The sequence below is a fragment of the Giraffa tippelskirchi genome, chromosome 13 (assembly GCF_054371585.1).
Source record: "Giraffa tippelskirchi isolate mGirTip1 chromosome 13, T2T-mGirTip1v1.2.pri, whole genome shotgun sequence".
NCBI lineage: Eukaryota > Metazoa > Chordata > Mammalia > Artiodactyla > Giraffidae > Giraffa > Giraffa tippelskirchi.
The window spans coordinates 4467420-4491417 of record NC_137287.1 but is presented as its reverse complement, the minus strand read 5'-3'; the positions used below and the strand labels follow the sequence as shown (position 1 = coordinate 4491417).

Genomic DNA, 23998 nt, shown 5'->3' with positions numbered 1-23998 from the left:
CCTCAGCTGTGGTCAGGGGAAACCAAACCAGGATGCTGCCCTGTCTGGCAGGCTTCAAGAAGGGCTAACAACCATCACATGGGCTGCTCACGCATTCAAGAAGCTACAATCTCACGTGGTTGGGATTGTGGCAAAAAAAAAAAAGGAGGAGGAAGCAAATATTTCAAAATCCAAGACTGTAACTGATTACAGACGGCCTGGCCCAAAGAGAGCCCTCACCAAATGTTTGCTAAATGATTCTCTTAGATAAACACTGAGTTTTCGGTTTGATGGGAAGCCTGTGGCAAGCCTTACATACAGTTCTACTAGACAAATCTTTCTAAATATTTTATAAATTAAGCACAGATGTTTTTATACCACACAGGCGACAATTTTATGCAAGTCACATGGTGAGTCTTACTGAAAGTAAAGGCAAGACCTCGTCCTGTGCACTTTGCAGATACTGCGTTGTTTTTTTTTTTTAATTAAAGAAAGTGAAGCCCATGGCAAGTGTGTCGGAGCCAGTTTTACAACAAACAGCACGTGCTCACTTCATGTCTCTGTGTCACATTTTGGTAACTGTCCCAATATTTCAAGTTGGTTCGTCGTTATTATATTTGTGATGGTGATCTGGGATCAATGATCTTTGATGTCACACCTGTGACTCGCTAAAGGCTCAAATGGTGGTTAGTATTTTTTATCAATAAAGTATCTTTAAGGTATGGGGAGGGGGAGGGAGGTTCAAAAGGGAGGGGATACATGTATACCTATGGCTGATTCATGTTGAGGTTTGACAGAAAACAACAAAATTCTGCCAACCAATTATCCTTCAATAAAAAAATTAATAAACATTAATGTATGTATGTTTTTTAGACATAATGCTATTAACAGACTACAAGGTGGTGTAAGCATAACTTTTCTATGCACTGGGGAAAGAAAAAAAATTGTGACTCACTTTATTGCGGTGAACCAAAACCCAAAATACCTCTGGGGTCCGCCTGAATGTATTACTATATTTAAATCCATATTGGGACTTCCCTGGTGGTTCAGTGGTTAAGAATCTGCCTGCCAATGCGGGAAACATGGGTTCAATCCCTGGTCCAGGAATGAAGATCCCATGTGCCACGGGGCAACTAAGCCTTCGAACCACAACTACTGAGCCTGCAAGCTGTAGAGCCCGTGTCCCCGAGAGTGGCAAGTCACCACAGTGAGAAGCCTGCACGCTGCAACTAGAGAGGAGCCCCCATTCGCCACAACTAGAGAAAGCCCACTCACAGCAACGAAGACCCACTGCAGCCAAAGATAAAAAACTTAAGATATAAAAAATACCTTCACACCCCTCATTCTCTCAGAGGTGGCCCTCTCTGCATAAATTCTGCCTGGTAGAACACATTTACTCATGCAGTGGAACACAGAAATCATCTCTTGAAGTCAGACTTTCCTAGTAATTCTCACAGGAACAGAGTCAACTGTGGATGGCAAGTTTCTAGCTGAGTAAGTCACCAAGCAGCTGTACTCAACACCCCTGAACAGCCCTGCAGCGTCAAAAGACATCACTGACGTGTCTAGACCAATCACAGGCTAAACCACGAAGTCCGCACGTTTGTGGCGACCCTGGGCAAGGTGAACGAACGCCTTTCATCATTGCCACGTTCGGAGGAACACAGCAGGGTGCTTCTCCGGGGCTTCCTGACGGGAGGTGGGAGGAGCCCAGGGAAACCTCAGCTCGTTTGGATGCTGCGGGAGGAAGTGTGCTCCGGTCCCCCTGCCTGTCCCACACGCTCCCTGTGTGACTTGACAAGTCACGTCGCCTCTGGAAGCCCAGCTTCCTTACACAGAGACACTCAACATCCCTCAGGATTATAACAGTGTCTCCTCTCCTGGGGGCAGTTTCACCTCATCACTTTCGACGACAGAATCACCATTTCAAGGGCGAAGTCCAGGTGTGTCCCACTCGGAGTGTGCATGGATACTGCAGGGACCCCCACTTTGTATCCTGGCTGTGACACTTGGGTACCACCCCAGCCTGGGGAGAGAGTTCGTCTCCCCACTGAGTCGGGTCCACTGAGCCCCTCGTGTCTTATTTCTGCATCCCAGTGCCTGGAACCTGCCGGATGTTCCATGAACATCTAACGGAGCTCAAGGTCGCTTGCCCAGGTTAAGGGTTCACACCTAGGTCCCTCTGCCTCCAGACTGAGCTCTGGCCCAGAGACCACGAGGTGTACCCCTCAGGCTACAAATAGGCCTGGATCATTCCCAAAGGCCATTCCCAGTTTTACAAAATCAAAGGACCCAGGGACTTCCCTGGTGGTCAGTGGTAAGTACTGGACCTTCTAGAAGAACTTAGAAGTACTTCACCTTCTAATGCAAGGGGTGCTGGTTTGACCCCTGGTCCACAGCTAAGATCCCACATGCCTCACAGCCAAAAAAATAACATAAAAAACAGAAGCAGTGTTGTAACAGACTCAATAAAGAGGTAAACATGGTCCGCATCGAAAAAGTCTTTAAAAGCCAGGGTCCAGACAGGAGGGAGACGCGTGTTAAGACGCCTGCTCTTTGGGGCCCACTCTGTTTTCTGTGTCTACACAGCTTCTTTCAGGGGAGAATTTCCACCCTCTGCCAGACGTCGTGAAAGGTACTCAGAGTGACAGAAGGGATTTCCCTCTGAAATCTGCCCCTGCGTGGACCTGTGACCCTTTACCAAAGCAGTGAATTGGGTGACAACCGGGCGTCTCTTTGGTTGGGGGCAAGCGCATGCCCACTCCCACGCGGCCTGGGGTCAGGAGGGGCCTCTGCGGGCCGCCCCCCGGCGCCTGATTGTTAGAGGCCTGCAGGGCCCGGGAGGGCCTCGATCCCCTCTCTCTCGGTCATTATTCTGTCAGTGAGCCCTACGACTCGGTTTTCTGAAGCAGAAGAAACCACGCGGCCCTGGCTTTGTAAAACAGGCGGGTCTGGAGGCCTGAGGAGGGCAGGCAGGGGTCCTCAAGAAGGCGAGGGGACCCACTCCCCCACCCCACCTTCTCCACCCCCTCCCTGCTCCTACCTGCCGCCTGCACGGTGGACATGGCTGGTTTCAGTGACAGGCCCCTGGGCGGGAGGAGGGAGCCCACGGACAGGGCCGGGAAGAGCGCCCTTACGCTCCAGCAGAAGACAGCAGAAGGCAGGGGGCGACATGAATGAGTGTCGGAGAAAGCCCCGGGGCAGGGCCCCTGCGGGCAGGAAGGCCGGAGGAGCGGAGGAGCGGGGCAGGGCCGGCCTCTGGGGGCACAGAATGCGGCCTCACAATCCAAGGTTCTCAGGTTCTGAGCCTGGAGTCGCCACCGCTGGGAAGAAGCCACAGTCCGGATTCGCAGCTAGGACGCTCGGAGAGCAGCCGGTTCAATACCACTGTCCAAGGCATCCTTGATAAAAACCTCGACTTAGGAGTGGTATTCTTTGCCTGGAGAGTTCTACGGACAGAGGAGCATGGCGGGCTACGGCCCATGGGGTCGCAGAAAAGTCTCGGTGACTGAGCAGCAGCAGCAGCCGCCCGAGCCGCAGGGCCCGGAGAGCCGGCCAGGTGAGGACCAAAGGGGGCAGGCGCCCGAGACGAAGGCCCTGCGGTGGGGGGAGGACTGACAGCAAGGAGAGCGCTGAGGCTCCAGGAAGCAGGCCCCCCTCGAATGGGCCCACCGCTCCTTGCTTTGCTTTCGTGGGTAGGTCCCCTTGCTTTCCGAGGACAAGTTCCTTCTTCTGTTTCCACAGAGACCCAAGGAAAGGACGTGGGGTTCTGCAGCTCCGCCAGGAGGAGGGCGCCGGGGTCTGTGCGTGGAGCTGCCGAGAGGAGCCCAGAGGCGTGCTGTGCGCCACACCCGGGGCCTGTCCCGTGTTCACTGACTGTCAGTACTTTCAGCTGCTGCCGTGAAAAGTGCTAACAGGTGTGGTGCTGCGTGGAGGGTTCCTGGGGCTCCCCACGGGCCGCCCTGCCCGAGGAACCCACTTCCAAGGCTGGGCTTTCCCTGCAGTTCACACGATTACAATCAACTGAGCTGGACGCTGCAGTCTAAGACTGGGTCTTTGGTGCCTCCCAGTAGGTAACCCTCACCTTGCCTTCATCTAGGAGAGCCGCCCTTTCCTAAAACAGGTCTTCCGTCTTCCTACTGGAGGAACCGGGCCTGTAGCCTGTTGCAGGTGTAACGGTGTGGTCTCTCTTTTAAAGGGGACACAGCCTACTCTTCCATCTCGGGGCTGCGGGTCCTGGCCCACTAAGGAGGAGCCTGCTTGTGACTCAGTTTCCTCACCTGTAAAACCAGGTCAGTCACTCAGTTCAGTTGCTCAGTCGTGTCCAACTCTTTGCGACCCCATGGACTGCAGCCCGCCAGGCTTCCCTCTCCTTCACCATCTTGTAGACGTTGCTCAAACTCATGTCCATCGAGTCAGTGATGTCATCCAACCATCTCATCCTCTGTCGTCCCCTTCTCCTCCTGCCTTCAATCTTCCCCAGCATCAGGGTCTTTTCCAATGAGTCAGCTCTTCACATCAGATGGACAAAGTATTGGAGCCTCAGCTTCAGCATCAGTCCTTCCAGTGAATATTCAGGACTGATTTCCTTTAGGATGGACTGGTTGGATCTCCTTGCAGTCCAGGGGACTCTCGGGTAACATGAGGTACTTCATCAGATCTCTAGAGGACACAGCACGCGACGCCTGAGTGAGTGACAGTCAGCGGAGTGTGGGGTCGCCTCGGAGCCCCAGGCGCTGCCCGGGGACCCTGCGCAGGACAGTGGCACATGGAGCACTGACCGCAGGTGAGATCTGACCGCCCTCCCCTGCCCCCAACCCAGAAGTTCTGGCGAATGGTTTAAGGTGGAAATTGTCATCGTTCTTGTTACATGTACATGCGAGGCTTCCCAGGTGGCTCGGTGGTAAAGAATCTGCCTACAACACAGGAGGCTCAGGAGATGTGGGTTCAATCCCTGGGTTGGGAAGATCCCCTGGAGAAGGAAATGGCCACCCACCCTAGTATTCTTGCCTGGAGAATCCCACAGATGGAGGAGCCTGGTGGGCTGCAGTCCATGGGGTCGCAAAGAGTTGGATAAGACCTAGCGACTAAGCAAAAACATCATACATGTAAATGACAAGGGTTGACTTTTTCCCCACATGGGCTCACCTTTCTGTTTTGTTGTGCAATTTGCTTTTTCTCCTTGGAGATCTCTGCTCCTCCTTTGAGATCCCACGATCTCTGTCCTCTGACCAGTATGTATGTCCCTGCTCGCTGAAAGGCCAGGTCCCCCCTCAGCTCAGACTGCAGTCCCCTTTCCCTGTTGGTGATTTCCCACGAGTGTCCATGCGCCGGGCACTCTGTTTAACTCATGTTCAGTGAACCAGATTTTACAAATCTCTCTTTTTTTGCACATCTAAATAACAATTACAAACACATTAAAGTAGTTCTCTTAAACAGTGTAACCTGCAGTTATAAGTATGGCATGGCTAGATTCTTTTGAATATTGCAAACACATCAGACAACGAATAAAGCATATATTAATGCAGTGATTACCAAGCCAATCTCTTACCCCAAGTAGCAACATCATGGATTTAACTAACATCTTCATTATTCCCTCTTTTTTTTTTCAAATACCTTTTTCAGGTTATAGCTATATTTATTTTGATACTTTTCCGGAAGTGAAGGCCCCAGGGAAGAACACCATCTCTCATCAGCTGGGTTAAGGCATTTTGGTTATAGATGGAGGAATTCCTGGATGCAGCCGGATCTAGACTGCTCTTCCCAAGGCCATTAGATTAAAGTTGCTGTTTATAAGTAAATGTCATTTGCTGCATTGATCAGATTTGAAAACTCAAACCCTTCACTTAGGTTTCAGTTCTTTGCCAGCTTGTATCTCCCCTAAAACGATGCCATCTGTAATCTGTAACTTCTTACGGAAAAAGCCAAGCGAAGTTCTTGGGCCAACCCATTACCTAATCCATGTCTGGGTTTTATGTTTAACTAGCGTGGTCCTGTCATCATGAATTAGTGACTTGACCTGTCAGCATTATTAAAGAGTTATGTTTGCTCTATTAGTCCTGCATGACAGTTAACAAGGCTGCCTACCGAAATGAAGGGTTGAGTCCTCTTGGAGACCTGGGGAGAGGCTGCACGGTCCTGGAGCGCCCTGCTGAGCCCGCTCCTTCCCTGGCTGCTCCGTGTGAGCGCTAGGGCAGACCCCTTCCTGCTTCTCTTGAGTGACCACCAGTGTGGACACTTCCCGCTTTCTGGGGGGCCAGTGGCTTTGCCCCTTGGTCCACGCATTTGCTGGTTTCTACTTCGACAGAAACAAGTATACAGCGTCACTTAATAATGGGAGGAGGAACAACCTACCTCCATGTTAGCAGCTGCCCAGTGGATTAGTTTTCTGCGCTGCACAACAGAAGACCACAGACTTAGCAGCTGAACACAGCACCCCTCAATTATCTCACAGTTTCTCTGGGTCAGGAGTCTGGGCTCGGCTTCACTGGTCATCTGCTCGGGGGTCTCACAAGTTTGCGATCGACTGGGCTGCAATCTTACCTGGAGGTCTGAGTGAGAAGGATCGGCTGTCGGTCCATGCAAGCTGCCGGCAGGATTCACTCCTTGGAAGCTGCTGACTGAGGGCACCGGCTTCTTGACTGTTGGCCGCCCTTGGATCTAGAGGCTGCCCGTGGTCCCCCGGGGGCTGCTCACAGCCTGGCTGTTTCCTTCTGCAAGGCCATCAGGAGAGAGGGTTCCTCACCTCAAAGAGTGAAGTCCTTCTGCAAAGGGCCTTTACATAAATAAGCCAAGCTCACCCAGGATAATCTTCATTCTGAATAACTCAGAATCCACTGATTTGGTACTGTAATTACACCTGCAAAATCCCTTTCTCTTTGCATTATTCTGCCAGCTAGAAGGTTGTTACATGTCAGCCCCCATTCAAGGGAAGGCGTTTTATGGGGGGAGAGGCAGAGACCTCAGGGGCCACCTGGAGTAGACAATGAAATAGTGAAACCTAAACACGGTATATCACTCCCCCAGCTGCCCAGGTGGCACTAGTGGTAAAGAATCTGCCTGCTAATGCAGGAGACATGAGAAACCTGGGTTCAATCCCTGGGTCGGGGAGATCCACTGCAGGAGGGCATGGCAACTCACTCCAGTATAGTGTCCTTGCCTGGAGAATCCCCATGGCCAGAGGAGATTGACAGGCTACAGTCCACGGGGTCACAAAGAGTCTGACATGACTGAAGCGACTTAGCAGGCACACACACATGTCACTCCTCCACTTCTGTGTTACAACCACCCTTGTGTACCCTTCACAGTACTGGGTCCCTTCAGAGCATCAGTGTGAGCTCACGGGTTCGCCATGGTCCCAGAGGCCACCTCCCTCTGGGCCTCCTGTGCTCCAGGCAGCCGGCCAAAATCCCTGGTTCCCGGCCTTTGCACTTGACGTTCCCTTTGTCCACTTCCCTCCCCCGTGTCCTCACACCTTCACTGTATTCTGGCCTCAGCTAAACTACCGCCCCATCAGAGAAACCCTAATGCCCTGAAAGCCTCGCTACGCACCTCCTGATCAGACGGCCACTGGGGCTCTCAGGGGCCCTGGGCTCCTGCCTGTTTTCTGAACTTGGTTTGGCAGCCCAGTGTGGATTCCACAAGCTGAACAAAACCCGTCACCAGGGATTCCCCTTCACGGTTTGGTTTGCGACCCAAGAATCCTGAGTGGCCGTGTGAACGTGGGCAAATTACTCTCCCTCCAGGAACCCGAGGATGCTGTCAGGTGGGGCTCGGGGGCTGTGTGAACTCGGAGAACACTCCTCTTTCCTCAAGAGAAGCACCTGCGAAGGATGGGGTTCACTTGGGCTGTTTTGAGGATGACAATGAAATGCGTGTCTGTAACATTTATTAACTTGGTTTCATGCACTTATTTTCAAGCCACATTTGGGATAAATTACCATCTTGAAAAGACGTTTTTCGCTCTTTTCTGGAAATGACTTTTAACTCAAGCTTCTCATCATCTTCAACGCCGGTGTCACTATCATCCCAGAGTTCTCTCTCTGCCTCAGATTCCCAGCTCACCTCGTCTAGTCTTTCTTCTGGACTGTTCCAGCTACGGCCTTTTTAAAAATCATGTGTAAGGGACTTCCCTAGTGGTCCAGTGGATAAGAACCCACCTCCCCGATGCACGGGACACAGGTTTGATCCCACAAGCTGAGAGTTGAGGCCAAAAGAATAAAAATCATGTGATGCTGTCATTGGTAAGTCATCCCACTCATGTAACACTAGGACGGTCACTTTTACTGTACGTCCTTTTCTGAAAAGAAAAGAAAAAACCTTTTAAAATTGTAAAATGTAAAACACAGAGAAAAATGTAGAAGACGTAAATGTGAATTATTTAAAAGCAAAACGTGTAATCACCACGTGGGTCAAGAACTAGAATGTTGGCAACAATCCCAAAGCCTCAGTATGTCCCTTTGGTGCCGCCAAAGGCATCTACGTCCTGGTTGCTATGGTAACACTACAGTACTCACTGTGTTTATACTTTGACCATTAAACATACATCCTTCAATGTTATAATTAAGTTCTTGCCTATTTTTGAATTTCACCTATAAAAGGATCATGTAAGGCTCTTTGGGGGGTCTGGCTTTTTTACTTGGCACATACTCAAGATTCATCCATGTTGTTACATTGTTGTCCTTCATTCTGTTTTCGTTGTTACCAATAATATCCCACATATAAATAAATAGGCCACATTTATTTATCCATTATACTGGTGATGGATACTCGCCATGACAGACAAGGCTGCTGAGAATGGCTTTGCACCCGCTCCTGTTGTGTGTACGACCTAAGGCAATGCTGTCCCCAGGCCAGTCCTAGCTTCGGCATCAGAGATAAGTGATGATGTCAGACCAATTTCTCCAGTGATAGCATCAACCTACAATTCCATGTGGCCTTCTGGTGGGTATCTCATTGTGGGTTTTATCTGCATGTCTCTGCTTGCTGAGGTTGAGCAATTTCCCTACATTTACTGACTGTCTGTATTTCCCCCTTTTTTTTCTTTAAAGTTGATTCGCGTCCTTTGCTTTTTTTTTTTTAAGTGTTTGTCTTGTTCATACTGATTGACAGGCGTTCTTTTGATAATCTAGATCCTGGCCCTTTGTTGGCAACAGGTGTCGCAAATATCTTCTCCTGCTTAGTGGTTTGCCATTTGGGTTGTTTTTTTTTTTTTTAATATTTTATTTATTTAAAAAATTTAAAACTTTTTATTTTATGTTGGAGTATAGCTGATTAGCAGTATTGTGATAGTTTCAGGTGAACAGCAAAGGGACTCAGCCATACATGTGTCCATTCTCCCCCAAACTCCCCTCCCATCCAGGCTGCTACTTAACATTGGGCAGAGTTCTCTGTGCTATACAGCAGGACCTTGTTGGTCATCTGTTTTAAATATAATAGTGTGTACATGTCCATCTCAGGCTGGCTTGCCTTTTCACCCTCTTAGATGATCAAGAGAAGTTTTTTATGTTAAAGTAGTTGAAGGGGGAGAGACAAACTGGGAGATTGGGACTGACATATACACACTACTATATGTGAAACAGAGAACTAATAAGAGCTTACTGTATAGCACAAGGAATTCTACTCAATACTCTCTCATGTCCTATATGGGAAAAGAATCTAAAAAAGAGTGGATATATGTGTATGTACAATTGATCCACTTTGTTGTACAGCAGAAACACAACACTGTAAATAAACTATACTCCAACTAAAAATTCATCAAAAAATAAAGTAATTGAAGAGAATAAATGCTTTCAAATTGTGGTACAGAAGACTCTTGAGAGTCCCTTGCACGGCAAGGAGATCAAACCAGTCAATCCGAAAGGAAACCAACCCTGAATATTCATTGGAAGAACTGATGGTCGATGCTGAAGCTCCAATATTTTGGCCACCTGATGTGAAGAGCTGACTCCATTGGAAAAGACCCTGATGCTGGGAAAGATTGAGGGCAGAAGGGGGTGACAGAGGATGAGATGGCTGGATGGCATCACCCACTCCATGGACATGAGTCTGAGCAGGCTCCAGGAGACAGTGGACAGGAGAGCCTGGCATGCTGCAGTTCATGGGGTCGCAGAGTCGGACACAACTTAGCAACTAAATAACAAAGTAACTGGGTGCATTATTTTTTTCCTTTACGGTTGGTGCTTCTTGCATCTCTTTTGTTGAAATCCTCCCTTATCTCAAGATTGTTAGGATGTTTTCTTATATTGTCTTCATGACGCTTTGTTTGGTCTCGTACACGCAGCCCCGTGATGAGCGTGGCTTCGTCTCCTCGTGTGCCTCTTGTCTTGGCATCTCTTCCAGTGAGCATCGCTTTTACTCTCAAAAGTACTTGTAGAATTTCCTTAAGCTTTTCTTCCAGGGCAGATGATACCTGGGGTGCTGGCCGTGGGCAGGGCTCCACTTCTATGCTGGAGAGGTTGCTGGTGGGGTCTGGGATGGGAAACGCCACTCCGGAAGTAGCTTAGTAAAAAACCTCGTCTGTATAAATGGCTGTAAATGTCTTGCCAATGAAGCACATTTTAGGTACAACTGGTGTGCTGGAAAAATCATATTCCTGGAGTCAGATATACAGAACAGTCCTTTTTATGCAGGTCTAACACAGATCCTGGTCTGGTTTTGAATATTATGTGAGACTTTAGTGCCATTTGACTTCCCCGGTAGCTCAGAGGGTAAGGAGTCTGCCTGAAATGCGGGAGACCTGGGTTCGATCCCTGGGTTAGGAAGATCCCCTGGAGAAAGAAATGGCTACCCACTCCAGTATTCTTGCCTGGAAAATCCCATGGACGGAGGAGCCTGGCAGGCCACAGTCCATGGGGTCGCAGAGAGTCAGACACGATTGAGAGACTTGACTTCACTTCACTTAGTGCCATGAGGAGCTCCTCAAACTGCTCCTGACCAGTAGGTCTTGTCTGGTGGGGTACAGGGTAAAGCATAAGGCAAGTGGAAGGTGGGCCCTGCCTGAAAGGCTTCTGGTGGAGAACAGATAAATATACAGACCTGTATTCCGACAGGTATATAAATATCAGGGACTTGAAGGTATGAGTGCAAGTTTATTTATTTGGCTGTGCTGGGTCTTAGTTGCGGCATGTGGGATCTAGTTCCCTGACCAGGGATCAAACCAGGGCCCCCTGCGTTGGGGGGGAGTCTTAGCCACCAGACCACCAAGGAAGTCCCATGAGTACAAGTTTTATTTTGTTTGTTGGAGTGTAGCTTATGTTAAGCAAATTAACCTGGGCTTCTTGGTCCACTCCTGACCCTTGTAGTTTACCACTGACCTCATCAGTTTATCCTCCTTAACCCCTGAATAGCCGCCTTTATACACCCAACTCAAATAAACCCCTACAGGTTACAGCCTTTCCTGCCTTCTCACATATTTCTCTCTTCCTGCTTGGGCCTTTTCATCCAGATGAAGAGGTTTCTTGACCCATCTGAACCCCCAATAGGGCCCGACACACAGTAAGCACTCCTAAAATGTTTGTCAAGTGAACATTTGACTCGGCTGTGTTTACATGACTTTGCATAATTGGGTGGGGGTCAGGCAGCTGACAGTGACTGTCACTGGCTCCAAGTTTAGCTCGCTGTTTGCCTGTCTGTTAGAGGTTGTGTAGGTTTTCTCTTAGATACAAAACATCCCTTCTTCATGTGAAGGCAGAGTTGCCTGACCTTGGATATGTGACTCTGGACATGCACGTGAAGTTTGAGCTGCACTTTTCTACACAGTGTTTCTGCAAGTTTTTCTCTGCCAGAGATGGAGGAAATATCACACTTTTAGCTGCTTCATCTCTTAAGTATCAAGTGAAAAACTAAAGTGTTGAAATTCATTTCATCAGCAGAATGCAAAGGAAGGGGCTGAATGGCGTGGGCCACCCCGGGAGCCGGGTGGCACTGGCTGAGTGGTGAGAAGGGGTCGTCAAGCTGAGGAGCGAGGCTGCCCAGGGTCCCGCCCCAGGAGCACCAGTTTCACGGCCAACATTTGACTGACTGGCTTTACAGAGGGAGGAGTGGCTGTAAGCAGAATTAAAATGAAAAGAATGTGTACCACTTGTGGGAAAGCGTTTACCCCCAGTGAAAAAAAATTTCCACAGAGAAAGGAAACATCAGTGGCTAACAAAGAGAGCTGCCATTGTGGAGTTTAAGAACAACCTAAGCACCTCAGCTTGGCTCACGGACAGCCTACTGTGTCATGAAAGGGTGAAGACAGCCCCAGATTGCTGATGGGGGCGCTGAAACGTGGCGATGGGGTGAGATGTGTGGGAGTCAGTTCTGCTGATCTCTGCCCTTTTCCTCCAGGCTCTTCCAACATTTCTCAATGTATGAATTTACCCTTTATCTGGGGGACTGAGGGAGGGATATTCATTCCTTTAATAAATACTGAGTACCTGTTGTGTGTTGAGCAATCAGAAAGCCCTGGAAATTCCAATATGAGTAAGAGAGGCACTCCCTCGGAGAGCTCCTGGTGTGGTCACGGAGACAGATGGGAAGACAAACAACTGTAATATGAGACATGAGGGGCTACAATGGAGAATATGCAAAGTACGAGGGTGTAGGCTCAGGTCTACTTTTCCTTGGTAAGATCTGACCTTTGACCTGAGACTTAAGGTGGGATGAGAATGGACAGTGGAAGGAGGAAGGTGGCAGGACGTGTGGGACAGTGGGGTCTGCGTGGAGGAAGCCTAGGGGTCTGATGGAGCAGAGGAGGGCCCGCATATGGAGCTCTGCCAAGGCTCAGTCTTAAAGGTTCAGGGGAGCTGAGGCTACCATGGAAGGTGAAGCCAGGTGGGGGAAGCCATCGGGAAGAACCTCAGCTCTTTGCTGTGGTTGATGGGCAACCACTGGAGACATCCAGTCAGCCCATCCTGGCATCAGTCCAGCCATCCCTCTCTGCCCCAAACAGCAGAATATACACAGTAATGTCCATCATCCTGAAAGGAGCTCTCTACCAATCATCTGGGAGGGTGCAGGATCCAGGGTTGTTTAGTCTAAAGTGTTTCTGGAACTCTCACAAAGCAGTGATGCAAATGGCCAAGTTCACCAGCCCAGTTACACAGAGATGATAATAACACTAGTGATACGTGAGTCCTCACTGGGAGCCAGGCACTGCCGTAAGCGATCCACATGCACTTCCTCACTTCATCCTCTGCACCACCCAAAGGGGCAGATGGTGATGTTATTCCCACCTTGTAGATAAGGACACAGGAGCTGAGTGACTCACATAGCAAGCGATGGACCTGGAATCTGAACCCCGGGGAGAGAAGCGGCAAAGTTAGGATGGAGAAGAAACGGGAAATGAAAGTTGAGGTTTTAAAAAGCAGAAACTAGAATGAGGATGATCAGTTGTGGTGAGGACAGAAAAATGCAGACCTGCTGACAATAACTGAAAGGTCAGCTCTGCAAAGGCTGGAAGGACTGGGGAGTGGGGTGGGGATGAGGGAGAAACATGGGTCCCCAGAAGATCCACTTGTCAGACCCTGAATCCAGGAAAACTGGCATGGAACTCTGTCACAGCACATAGCACTGCGAGGACCTTGGAGAGCTCCTAATTCAATGGCCTGTTCTAAAGCAGAACCCAGGGCCAGAGAGGAAACGGCTACAAAGTGTCACATGCAGAACAGGATCTAGTTCTTTCCACTTTGAGACTAATGTTTCTATAATCAGTAGCCATTCACGCTTCTGCTAACAGTACTCCAAATTCTCCTCTAAGGAACCATCCCCTCTGTCTGGCTGGGCCCTTATGCTATGGGTCTCAGCTCAGGCTCTTACAACAAAAATACCAGACTGGGTAGTTAAACAACAAATATTTCTCACAATTCTGGAAGCTAAGAGTCCAAGATCAAGGCACTAGTAGATATGGTGTCAGGGGACAGCCCGCTTCCTGGCTTGAGGACAGCCACCCTCTTTGCTGTACCATTACAAGAGGCAGGTCTGTGAGGTCTTCTGTGTCTCTTCATATGAAGGCACTAGTCTCCTCATGAGGGCTCCACCTTCATGACCTAATCCTCTCAAAGGTCCTGTCTACCTTCAGGGATTAGAGTTTCAATTATGAATCCTGGGAGGACAGAAACATATCATCCAGAACAACCCACTTCTCCAGGCTCAGTCAGTCCACACATGCCATTCCCTCATCACACACAGGACTCCGCAGAGCCATCCAGGGTGAACCAGAGGCTTCAGCTTTTTCTCCCTCAGGAGATAATCCATGTGGGGCTTCCCCTGTGGGTCCCCAGAAAGGAGCAAGAACCAGAGAGGAAGGGAGAGAAGCAAGATCCAACTGCTACTGCGTCAGCCTCTGTGTCTGGCTGTGCCTGGCCTTTCCTCAATCGCATCTCTTTTTGGTTTTGTTTTTCTTTCTCCAGCCCAACTTTGGGAAAAACATCATCTCCTACCTCTGGGTTATTGGAGAGATGAATTGAGAAGATCCATGTACAGCACTTATACCAGAGCTTGGCACCCATCGAGCACTCACATGTTGGCATTACTACATAAAGCTACCTCGAAGTAGGTTTTCGAGGGTAGTTGAACACTGGCAACACAGAACCTGAACTAAATGGTGACTTGTTACTGCTACCACATCATGTTGTACTCACAAAATCACCTGTTTCTGGAATTTCTCCCAAGAAGGTTAAAGCTTTATGTGTAGGCAAGGCGACGTTTCGACTAGGTGGAAACCACCTGGACACCCGTTTCGATGCCTGAGCCCAAGCGCCCACAAGCCGGCTCGCGCCACCACCCCCAAGCCCGCTCCTCCAGTCCCTGCAGGGCTGTGCACCCAGGCGCCTCCCGACCCTGCCCCGCTCCTCGCCTGCGGCCCTGAGAACACACCGCCTGCTCCAGCGGGTAGCCCCTGGGGGCGGCGCGCGGCCTCAGGAGGCGACCGGCCAGGTCCCGGGGGACTGTGGACCCTGTGCGGGGCCGCCTGGGCCCCGGGAGCGCGGGGAGCGCGCGGAACCACCGCGGCTTCAGAGCACTTCAGTCAGACCCCGGAAGTGGGCGGGCGCGCGACCCCGCCGAGACCGAGGACGCAGTAGGACGCAGCCAGTAGCGCTCCTGCGGTCTTTTGCGTCACTGCAAAGCTGACCAATAGGCGGGGGTCTGGCTGCCGCTTCCTGCCTACGGGCTCCTCGGCCTCAGGGGAGGGCCGGGCCGTTCTCCAGCCGCCGAGGAGCAATCGCCGCGACCCCGCCTGCGCGGTGCCCCTCTCCCGCAGGTGAGTGCAGCGGCGGTCGGGAGGTGGGACGGGCACCTCGGTCCCTCCTGCAGAGGTTGGGGCGGCTGAGGCAGCAACTGCGTTTGTCCCGCGAGTGCGGAGTGGGGAAGCGGCTGTGCTGGTGCTCTTTGCTGCACACCTGCGGGGGCACCGCCCCGGCCCCGCCAACATGACACCCCAACCATCATCTGCCCTGGAGTGACTTGGGAAGTGACTGGCGGGTGGAGAGGATCGAGCCGCCAGGAGCCCGTCTTCCCCTCCCGTGGGCAGTTATGAGAGTAAAGCTGCTTGTCCTGGGATTAGCTCAGGCAGATGGTCAGGGCCCAGCGCTGAGATGCTACTGGTGGCCGGGCCAGGGGCCCACCTGTCGCCCAACCGCTGGGAACCAGAATGAAACCAGGCTGACCGCCCAGATCAGAGAGCAGGGGGGTTATTTTCTGAGCTGCCAAATGTGGGAGAGGATGGACCCAGCTCCTCAGGAAGGGCTCAACTACCTGGCATGCCCTTCTGTTTCCTCCCACCTCTTTGACCCTGACATCGCCTCCCAGCAGCCCTCACAACTGTCAGGCAGGCAGGGAGCCGCTTTAGTAGCAAGGGGTTTTCTCTGTTTGTACAGGGGATGGGTGTGACAGGGCGTGATAAAAAGAAAGAAAAAAAACAACAACACAGCAGAAAACCTTGCAGGAAGCAGTCCTAAGGCGATTGGGAAGTAAATGCTTCAGGCTCTCCTTTGGGACTCTGTCCCTTCCTCTACCACACCCCAGCCTACTCTCTCCACCCCCACCTTCCCTTGGGTACCTCCACTTCTCTGAAGGAATCTGTTAATTAACCGTGCAGAAAGGCAGATGGTTCTGAGGGTGGCCAGCAAGTCTTCTGAGTAGAATGACTGAGGGACCAACTGGAATTCATCGTGCAGAATTTCTTGGTGAATCGGAGGTCACTTTCTTGGGAGATGTTGCCTCTACCTCTTCACTTCTACAAAACCAAGAAATCCCAGAATCGTGGAACTCAACGCTTCAACATCCCATTCAAGAGTCCTCCGACCCAGTGACCCGATGTCCCTAGACGTGTTACCCCATCACCTCACAGCCAGAAACTGGCTTATGAGAAATTGAGACCACATCCTGGCCAAGGAGGTGGGACTAACCAAGGATGGCTGCCTCCTGTCACTTTAGCTGGGAAGTGATGGGCACCAGGATTTTCCACTCCAGAGGGAGTTTACAAACATCACCCCCGGGTGAGTCTTCTGTTAGCTGCCCAGAAGGCTCAATTATGTCTGTTTGGAAATGACCACTTAGTCATGTCTCTGAAGGAAAGTGTATCTCAGTTCAACATAATCATTCATTGAGCTCAAGATGCAGACTGAGCCTGACCTCACCGGTTACTTGTACAGTGAGCCAAGAAATGTCTTTGAAGACTGGGTTTACATTAAAATGTCACCATGGGGGACTCCCCTGGTGGCCCAAAGGCTAAGACTCCATGCTCCCACATCCCACATGCTGCAACTGAAGATCCCATGTGCTGCAGTTAAGACCCAGCCCAGCCTAATAACAAATAAAACATTTTTTTTAATTAAAAAAAAATCACCATGGGAACTGACATACCTCCTTCCCCTATGTAAAACTCTTGCTTTTCCCCAACAACTTATGAAGAGGATTGTCAAACAGTCCAGTTGAAAGAATTACACAGTAAGCACCCACATACTCACCTTCCACCTAGATTCTACTGTTGACAGCTTCACATACTTGCCTTATCGCACACCTATCCACCTGTTAGAATGTTGTTGTGTAGTCGCTAAGTTGTGTCTGACTCTGGGAGCCCAGCAGGCTCCTCTGTCCATGGGATTTCCCAGGCAAGAATACTGGACTGGGTTGCCATTTCCTTCTCCAGGGGATCTTCCCAACCCGGGGATCAAACCTGTGTCTTTTGCATTGGCAGGTGGATTCTTAACCACTGAGCCACTAGGGAAGCACAACCTAGGAACTTACTTTTAACCTGAAGTCTTTGTGACATTTGGCTTCCCTGGAACCGTATTTCCATCTTAGTTCAGGGAGTCAGTGAATGTAGGTGGCAGTGATTTTCTGTAACTTTGAATAAACACTCACTTTGTGCAGAGCAGTGGGAGATGCAGAGGGAATGAAGAGGTCAAGGACTCAGACTGACCAGAAAGGGCTTTGATTTCTTTTGTTTGTTTGTTTTTAAGAGAGAGAAGATTGGCAGTCTGGGATAGTAAATGCCAAGAAGTGAAAGGATTTCAGTAACACTCGCTGAGTCCCTGCTGGGCGCTGAGCACTCTGGTATAACTCTGTGCCTGTGTTACCTCTTTCAGGTCTCACAACTACAGAAGTAGGTCAGTCCTCCTTTCTGCCTTTTCCAGATTAGGAGACTGAGGCACAGAGAGGTTAGTCGGTGGACTTTTGGTCATGCTAGAAAGTAGTGGGGCCAGGACCCAAATTCTCACAGTCTGGGTCCAGTGTGACTCTGGGACTCTTGAGTCACAGTGTAAATGCTTCAGGGGGAGAGTGGCCCCAGCCTTGACCAGGGAGGAGCAGAAGGCATCTGGAGGCGCCACAGCTATCCCAGGAGTCCCGGCTCAGGCACCTGGACGAAGTTGCCAGTTTTCAAATGGCTTCAGGAAGCTGGCGTCCTGACTTCCCATGTATTTGACCTGGACATTGGTGCCCCAGGTGGAAGGATCACACTTCTCCATTCTTCCTGTCGCCACTGCCTGTCCTGGGTGTTTTTCAAAGTTTGGCGCCTGCTCCACTTCCCGACTTCCTGTTCTTTATCCTTCAGTCACTTCCTTGCAGCCCACACTCTCTTCTCCATGTTTGTAAGACACACTTTGTTCCAAACGAGCCTAATTGCTCGTAGCAGTTGCTCCTGCTTCCAGAGGCGCTCTGTCATCCATGTTGCCGTTCCAGTTGTCACGCTTTCTGTGCCCCTGGTGTGTCTCGAGCAGAACAGCCTGGCTCCGGCTGTGAGGTGCCCCAGCTCCGTCCTCTGGTCACTCTGGTTTCCAAGTCATACGAGTGGTGTCCTCCTTTTGCGGCACTGGCTGGTCTTGGGTGTGGGGGCTGCTCCATCAGGCAGAGCTGCTCACTGTGACTACCCCAGCTGCCCTCATCCAGCTGCTCCGTTTTGCTGCCATAGGTCTGGCGACGTGGCCTTGCTGCGGCTCCAGGAGTCACGCCCCAGGGAGCACCAGTCCCGTCAGCGCCAGGGTTGGGGGGGGTCAGTGGTGATGCTGAAAGCTCAGCTTCTCCGTACACCTGTGCTACACTGGATCTTGGAGACGGACCCTGATGCTGGGAAAGACTGAAGGCAAAAGGAGAAGAGGGTGGCAGAGGATAAAATGGTTAGAGAGGTTCATGTCCAACTCAGTGGACATAAATTTGAGCAAACTCTGGGAAACAGTGGAGGACAGAGGATCCTGGCATGCTGCCAGGGGTCGCACCGAGTCAGACACAACTCAGCAACTGAACAACGACAACAGAGTTTTGGGTGAAGTAAAAAAGGACAGCTTTACTGCTTTGCCAGGCAAAGGGGACACAGCAGGCTAAATGCCCTCAGATACGTGTCCCTATGTGGGGGAATGTAGTGACAAGTTATACAGTCATTGTCCAAACAGGGTGTGGTAAGCTCATGGACATTCTTCTGATGGGTTGGTGGTGAGGTCAGCACCACCATCATCAACCTTCAGCATCATCAACCTTCGGGTCTGCATGCTTGTGGGCAGCATACTATGGTTAATCATTAACTTCTCCCACCTGGAGGGGGTTTCAGTGTCTGCAAGGTAGCTTTTGGCACTGTGGTGTGTGACGGGGAACCAGGACCTTGCCCCAAGGCTACTCTTGACTGTCTCTCCCTGGTCTTGCAGTCCCTCCCTTCCCTAATTACCAACTGCTTGAATCTGCCCCTTGGAACTCAGGGAAGGTCATGGAGCCTGAATGAAGGCCATCCTCTGTCGTCAAAGAAATGCAGGACACAGAAAGGCCTTGTGCCCAGGAGCCCACGGGGCTCTGTGCGGTATCAGTGGGAGAGCACAGGCGTGAGCCTGCACACCCTCCACGAAGCAGAAAGGAAAAGGAGCGAAGAAGGCACAGCAGTGGAGAATGGCAGGAGTAGGGGGTCAGAGGGAGGTGGTCCCCTAAGGCTGGTGAAGGCAGGACCCTCCCATCCCTGCCACTCGCTCAGTCGAGGGACTCCTACAGGATCACAGAGGGCTCTGGCTGGGGTGCTGGGCCTATGTGAACGCCCCTACCAAACCCAGAGGAAGGAGGATCACGGCGGGGCCCGCCAGCGTGAGGGGGTCCCTGTGCACCAGAGGGTGGGGCCTCTGGGGAGGCCTCTCAAGGGTTCATTAAATCTACAACCTGTCATTTATTCTTTAGACAAGAAAGATCCAAACTATGACCAATAATAATACTGTTCACTAAATTGGGAGCAGTAGGTACTTGGATGGTACATATTTTTTTCTCTGGACTTTTTTGTCTATTTGGAGAAAAAAAACCCTTATCTTGAGAAGGAGAAAAGGCAAAGAACAGAAAAGGAACCTGGACTGAGGCTGGGCTCTGCCCCTGCTTTGTTGGGGGGTGGGGGGGGTGCTCAGCCCCCTGCAGCGAGAGAGCGTTTCCCGGGGGTTCCCTGCCTGGCCAGGCTGTCCCCAGGGCCAGGTCCTGGAACGGCCGTGCCACTGACCTCGCCCTCCCGCCTCTGTCTCCCCTCAGACCCCGCGGCCATGCCCAGCTCGGCGCTGTGGGCAGTGGACCTGTTCGGGAGGGTGTTCACGCTGTCCACGGCCGGGCAGCACTGGGAGCCGTGCAGGGACGCTCAGCTGGAGTTCAAGCGGGTCAGCGCGGCCAGGGGGTGCTGCTGGGGCATCGCCTGCGACCACTGGGTGTATGTGCTCGTGGGTGCCAGCGACGTCCCCATCCGCTGCCAGGAGGAGGCCTATGAGAATCAGGTGGGTCCAAGGGGTGGGGGTCGCCGGGAGACAGCCCCGCGCCCCAGACGCCCAGCCTGTTCCCACCTGTTCCCTTCACTCGCTGAGATCGGGTTGTGCAGCAGCAAGCCACTGAGGCCAGCGCCCCGTCTTGTCCTTACCCAGGCCACCGGCCGGGCCTGCACAGGCTCCGGGGCGGGTTCCGGGAGCTCGGGGCGGCTGTTTCCCACCGCCCGGGGCGGCAGGTCCCTGCCCTTCGGGTTGCGGTTCTGGTGGCCCTCTGCTCACTTCCTGTCCTGGAGACGAGGCAAAGGCCGTGGTGACCCCGGTGAAGCCCTCGCCACCTGGGCCTAAGGCCAGTCTCTGCCTCCGGCCCCCAGCGCTGGAACCCCGTGGGCGGCTTCTGTGAGACGCTCCTGCCGAGTGACCGCTGGCCGTGGAGCGACGTGAGTGGGCTCCAGCACCGGCCGCTGGATGGGGTGGCGCTGCCCTCGCCGCATTGGGAGTGGGAGTCGGACTGGTACGTGGATGAGAATTTTGGAGGGGAACCCACCGAGAAAGGGGTAGGTGAACTCGGGTCTTGCTGGTGGGGCTCCCCCGTCCCCCCAGTGCTGTCCCCAGCGCCCCATGGCGTCAGACCTCGGCCTGGGCCCCGTGCACTCCCTGCTTGCTGGACGGGGTCCACGGGGTGACGCTTCAGGCCACGCACTGTCTCCCCACCCCTCTTCCATCCTGCTCCTCCTTCCCCCGCTCTTTCCTGTCCTTCCCTGGGAAACTTCCAGAGGCCCCACCCCCTACCCCCATCTTGATGTTTCAGGGGTGGACGTATGCCATCGACTTCCCTGCCACCTACACGAAGGACAAAAAGTGGAATTCCTGTGTGCGGCGCCGGCGGTGGATCCGGTACAGGAGATACAAGTCTCAGGACACCTGGGCCAAGGTCTGGGGACCTGCGGGACCAGGTGGTGGGTAGACCGCAGGCCCGCAGCAGGGAGGGTCATGTGGACCCGCATGCCCAGCCCAGGGCCTGGCCTTTGACCCCCTCCTGTGTTGAATGCTGTGGCCATGCGCGTCCTTTCCTTTGGGAGGTGGCCGCTCCAGGAGCCGGGCCAGACTGTGGCCCAGGACAGCACAGCAGTGCCTTGACCTGGTCTCTGGATTTCCCTGTCCCGGACTGAGACTCAATCTGGGTACATCTTCCTCCCCCACCCCACCCCATGTGGGAGCCACTCATGCCCTTGTATTTTTCCAGTGACACAGAAAAACCAATAGACGGACATGAGGCCTGGACTGGGGTGCTCGGGGGCCTTGAGTGAAAGGAAGGCCTCAGACCCTCGCCCGACCTCTCTGCAGGGTCCATGCCACGAGGTGGGGCCGCCTGGCCCTGGGGTGGGAGCAGCCAGGCAGTAGGGCAACGGCCAGTGTCACGGGAGTTTCCACCCCACAGCCGTGTTCTGGGATCAGCTCCTTCTCCGTGGCGGATGGAGTCACAGCGAAGCAGGGGCTGCTGTGATCCCTCGGGGCCAGCGGGGGGAGGACACAGCAGAGGGGACCCTTCGCCCGATGCTGCCCACCCTGTGGAGTCAGCGCGGCCAAGCTAGAGGGCAGAGGGCAGCATGCTGAGGGCTGCAGGGGCAGCCGGCGGACCAGCGCCGCCCCTGGTCCAGGCGCCCACAGGCACCAACGCCTCCTGCCTCCCACCCCCTCGATGCAGATCCCTTCGGAGGACGACCCCCAGCAACTTCCCGACCCCTTCAGCGACCTCTCTGTGGGCGGGTGGGAGATCACAGATGAGCCCGTGGGCCGCCTCTCCGTGTGGGCCGTGACCCTGCAGGGAAAGGTAAGGCCGCTGCCCCAGAGCTGCGGGTGGGAGATGGCCGACCAAGGCCGCCCACGGAGCGGGTGGGAAGGAATCTGCCCCTCACCGGCCTCCCAGAGGTGGAAGAAGGAGGGCTCTCCCTGGGACCTCCTCCTCACATCCTGTCCCAGCAGCGAGGGCTGCCCTGAGCCGGTGGCATGTCGCTGGGGTCCCCACAGTCCCGCCTCCTGCGACCCTGCTGTCCTGGGGACCCACTGGGTCCTCTTCCTCCCAGAAGCCTCTGGGTTCCCACGCACGCCTGGTCCTGGCCTGTCCCTCCTCTGAGCACCTGGAGCCTTGGTCGGTGCCCACCCTGGGCACCTCCCAGACAGCAGAGTCTCCAGTATATTAAGGGTGGGTGGGTAGGATGGGTGGATAAGTGGATGGATGGATAGGGGTGTAGATAGGTGTGTGTGTGTGTGTGTATAAATGGATGGATAGTACCGTGGATGAATGCATGGATGGGTGGGTGAGCAGATGGGTTGTAGACTGGTATATGGATGAATGGATAGTAGCTTACTCGGTGGATGGGTGGGTGGGTGGAGGCATGAATGGGTGGGTAGATGGGTAGATGGGTGGGCGATGGATGGATGGCTGTTAGGATGGGTGGGTGATGGATGGGTGGATGCAAGGCTTTCGGATGGGTGGATAGATGGGTGGATGGGGGGTGTTCAGAGAGAGGAGAGCCTTCTCTAGGGAGCTTGTGATCAAAGAAATGAAACCCACCCCTAACAGCAGCAGTGACAGCGTCACAGATGGTCCTGGTGCAGGTGATCTAACACTGTGTGACTCCTCAGTACTCTAAACACAAATGGATCAAAACCCTTTGGATGGCTTTAGAACAGTCCCAGCGGGTGTTTACCAGGCTCACCTCCAGGTCCTGCTTGGTCCAGGCCGAGGCCACTCCGTAGTGGTTTTCTCTTAGCCACACTGAAGGATGCTGGGGAGCTGGACCGGGAGCGCCACCACGGGGCCACCTGGCTGCAGAGAGAGGGGGGATGGGTTTGAGAGCTGTGCCGGGTATGAGCCAGCGCCCCCGTGTCGCTCCCATGGCCCATTAAAGGTGGAACCAGGACCTGGGCTTTGGGCGAAGCTGGGCAGACAGTTGGGTCAAAACCAGCAGGCAGCAGGAGGGGGGCTGCCGAGGACTGGTTCTGCATTGTGGGGGGCTGTGGGTCCAGCTGCTGGTTTAGTCACTGGATAAGCTGTCTGAAGAAGCACCCAGCAAATAGGACCCATGACATGAATGCACGTGGGCGACGGTGAGAGTTACAACCTATCCACTCCAGTGTCCCTTTTTTCCCTTGGAAAATACTGTCCATACTAAATCACTGGGAATGTTTTATTCATTATCGTAAGTGAGACTATGTTACATATTTCAAAAATATTAAGTTACTCTGCTGAGATAGCCTAGAATTTAAAGTTTATAAATAAAATTAATGTGAGTAATAAATCTCACTAATAAAGCATTTTTTAAAAAAGGTGAGGAGACAGGGTTGGGAGGCCTTGGATCCCAGCCCTCCTGGGCCACACAGACATGCTGCCCCCTCCGGATGAAATGAGCCGAATAGTTTGGACAATAGAAGCACGTGGTTCCATCTTAAATATCTGATTATGCTCCCTGTCTTCCGGTGAAGGACAAAAAGAACATTTTGTTGTTGTTACTCAGTTGCTAAGTCCTATCCGACTCTTTGGACCCCATGTACTGCAGCACAGCGGGCTTCCCTGTCCTTCCAGTACTGTCTCCCAGTTTGTTCAAATTCGTGTCCACTGAGTCGGTGATGCCATCTAACCATCTCATCCTCTGTTGCCCCCTTCTCTTTTGGCCTTCAACCTTTCCTGCATCTGGGTCTTTCCCAATGAGTCGGCTCTTCTCATCAGGTGGCTAAAGTATTGGAGCTTCAGCATCAGTCTGTGCAATGAACATTTTGAAGTGAAGTGTTAGTTGCTGTCATATCCGACTCTTTTGTGA

The 23998-nt window shown here is 52.5% G+C and overlaps 1 protein-coding gene and 2 long non-coding RNA genes across 7 annotated transcripts in view; 2 read left to right on the top strand and 1 right to left on the bottom strand.

Moving 5' to 3' along the window:
- The first annotated feature begins 3283 nt into the window (after window positions 1-3283).
- Window positions 3284-5929, top strand: LOC145531165 (uncharacterized). Of its 2 annotated transcripts, XR_014072241.1 has the most exons (6): window positions 3284-3538; window positions 3724-3896; window positions 3984-4052; window positions 4178-4271; window positions 4463-4765; window positions 5605-5929. It is a non-coding gene; the product is annotated as an uncharacterized LOC145531165 (long non-coding RNA). The 2 variants fall into 2 exon arrangements; XR_014072242.1 differs by lacking the exon at window positions 5605-5929 and having other exon boundaries at window positions 4638-5420.
- A 1921-nt stretch (window positions 5930-7850) lies between these two features.
- Window positions 7851-18374, bottom strand: LOC145531164 (uncharacterized). The gene is made up of 4 exons (XR_014072240.1): window positions 17212-18374; window positions 16022-16198; window positions 12399-12509; window positions 7851-8278 (listed from the first exon to the last, which is right to left on the bottom strand). It is a non-coding gene; the product is annotated as an uncharacterized LOC145531164 (long non-coding RNA).
- Window positions 15146-23998, top strand: part of TECPR1 (tectonin beta-propeller repeat containing 1) — a 28943-nt gene continuing 20090 nt past the window's right edge. For all 4 annotated transcript variants that reach the window (XR_014072236.1, XR_014072237.1, XR_014072235.1 and 1 more), the window contains exons 1-5: window positions 15146-15223; window positions 19954-20189; window positions 20549-20731; window positions 20986-21108; window positions 21883-22008. Coding sequence is in view for 1 of the 4 variants with exons in the window: in XM_081552918.1 (XP_081409044.1) it covers window positions 19965-20189; window positions 20549-20731; window positions 20986-21108; window positions 21883-22008 (657 nt within the window). In the remaining 3 variants the exon portion in view is untranslated. The remainder of the gene's footprint in view (window positions 15224-19953; window positions 20190-20548; window positions 20732-20985; window positions 21109-21882; window positions 22009-23998) is intronic.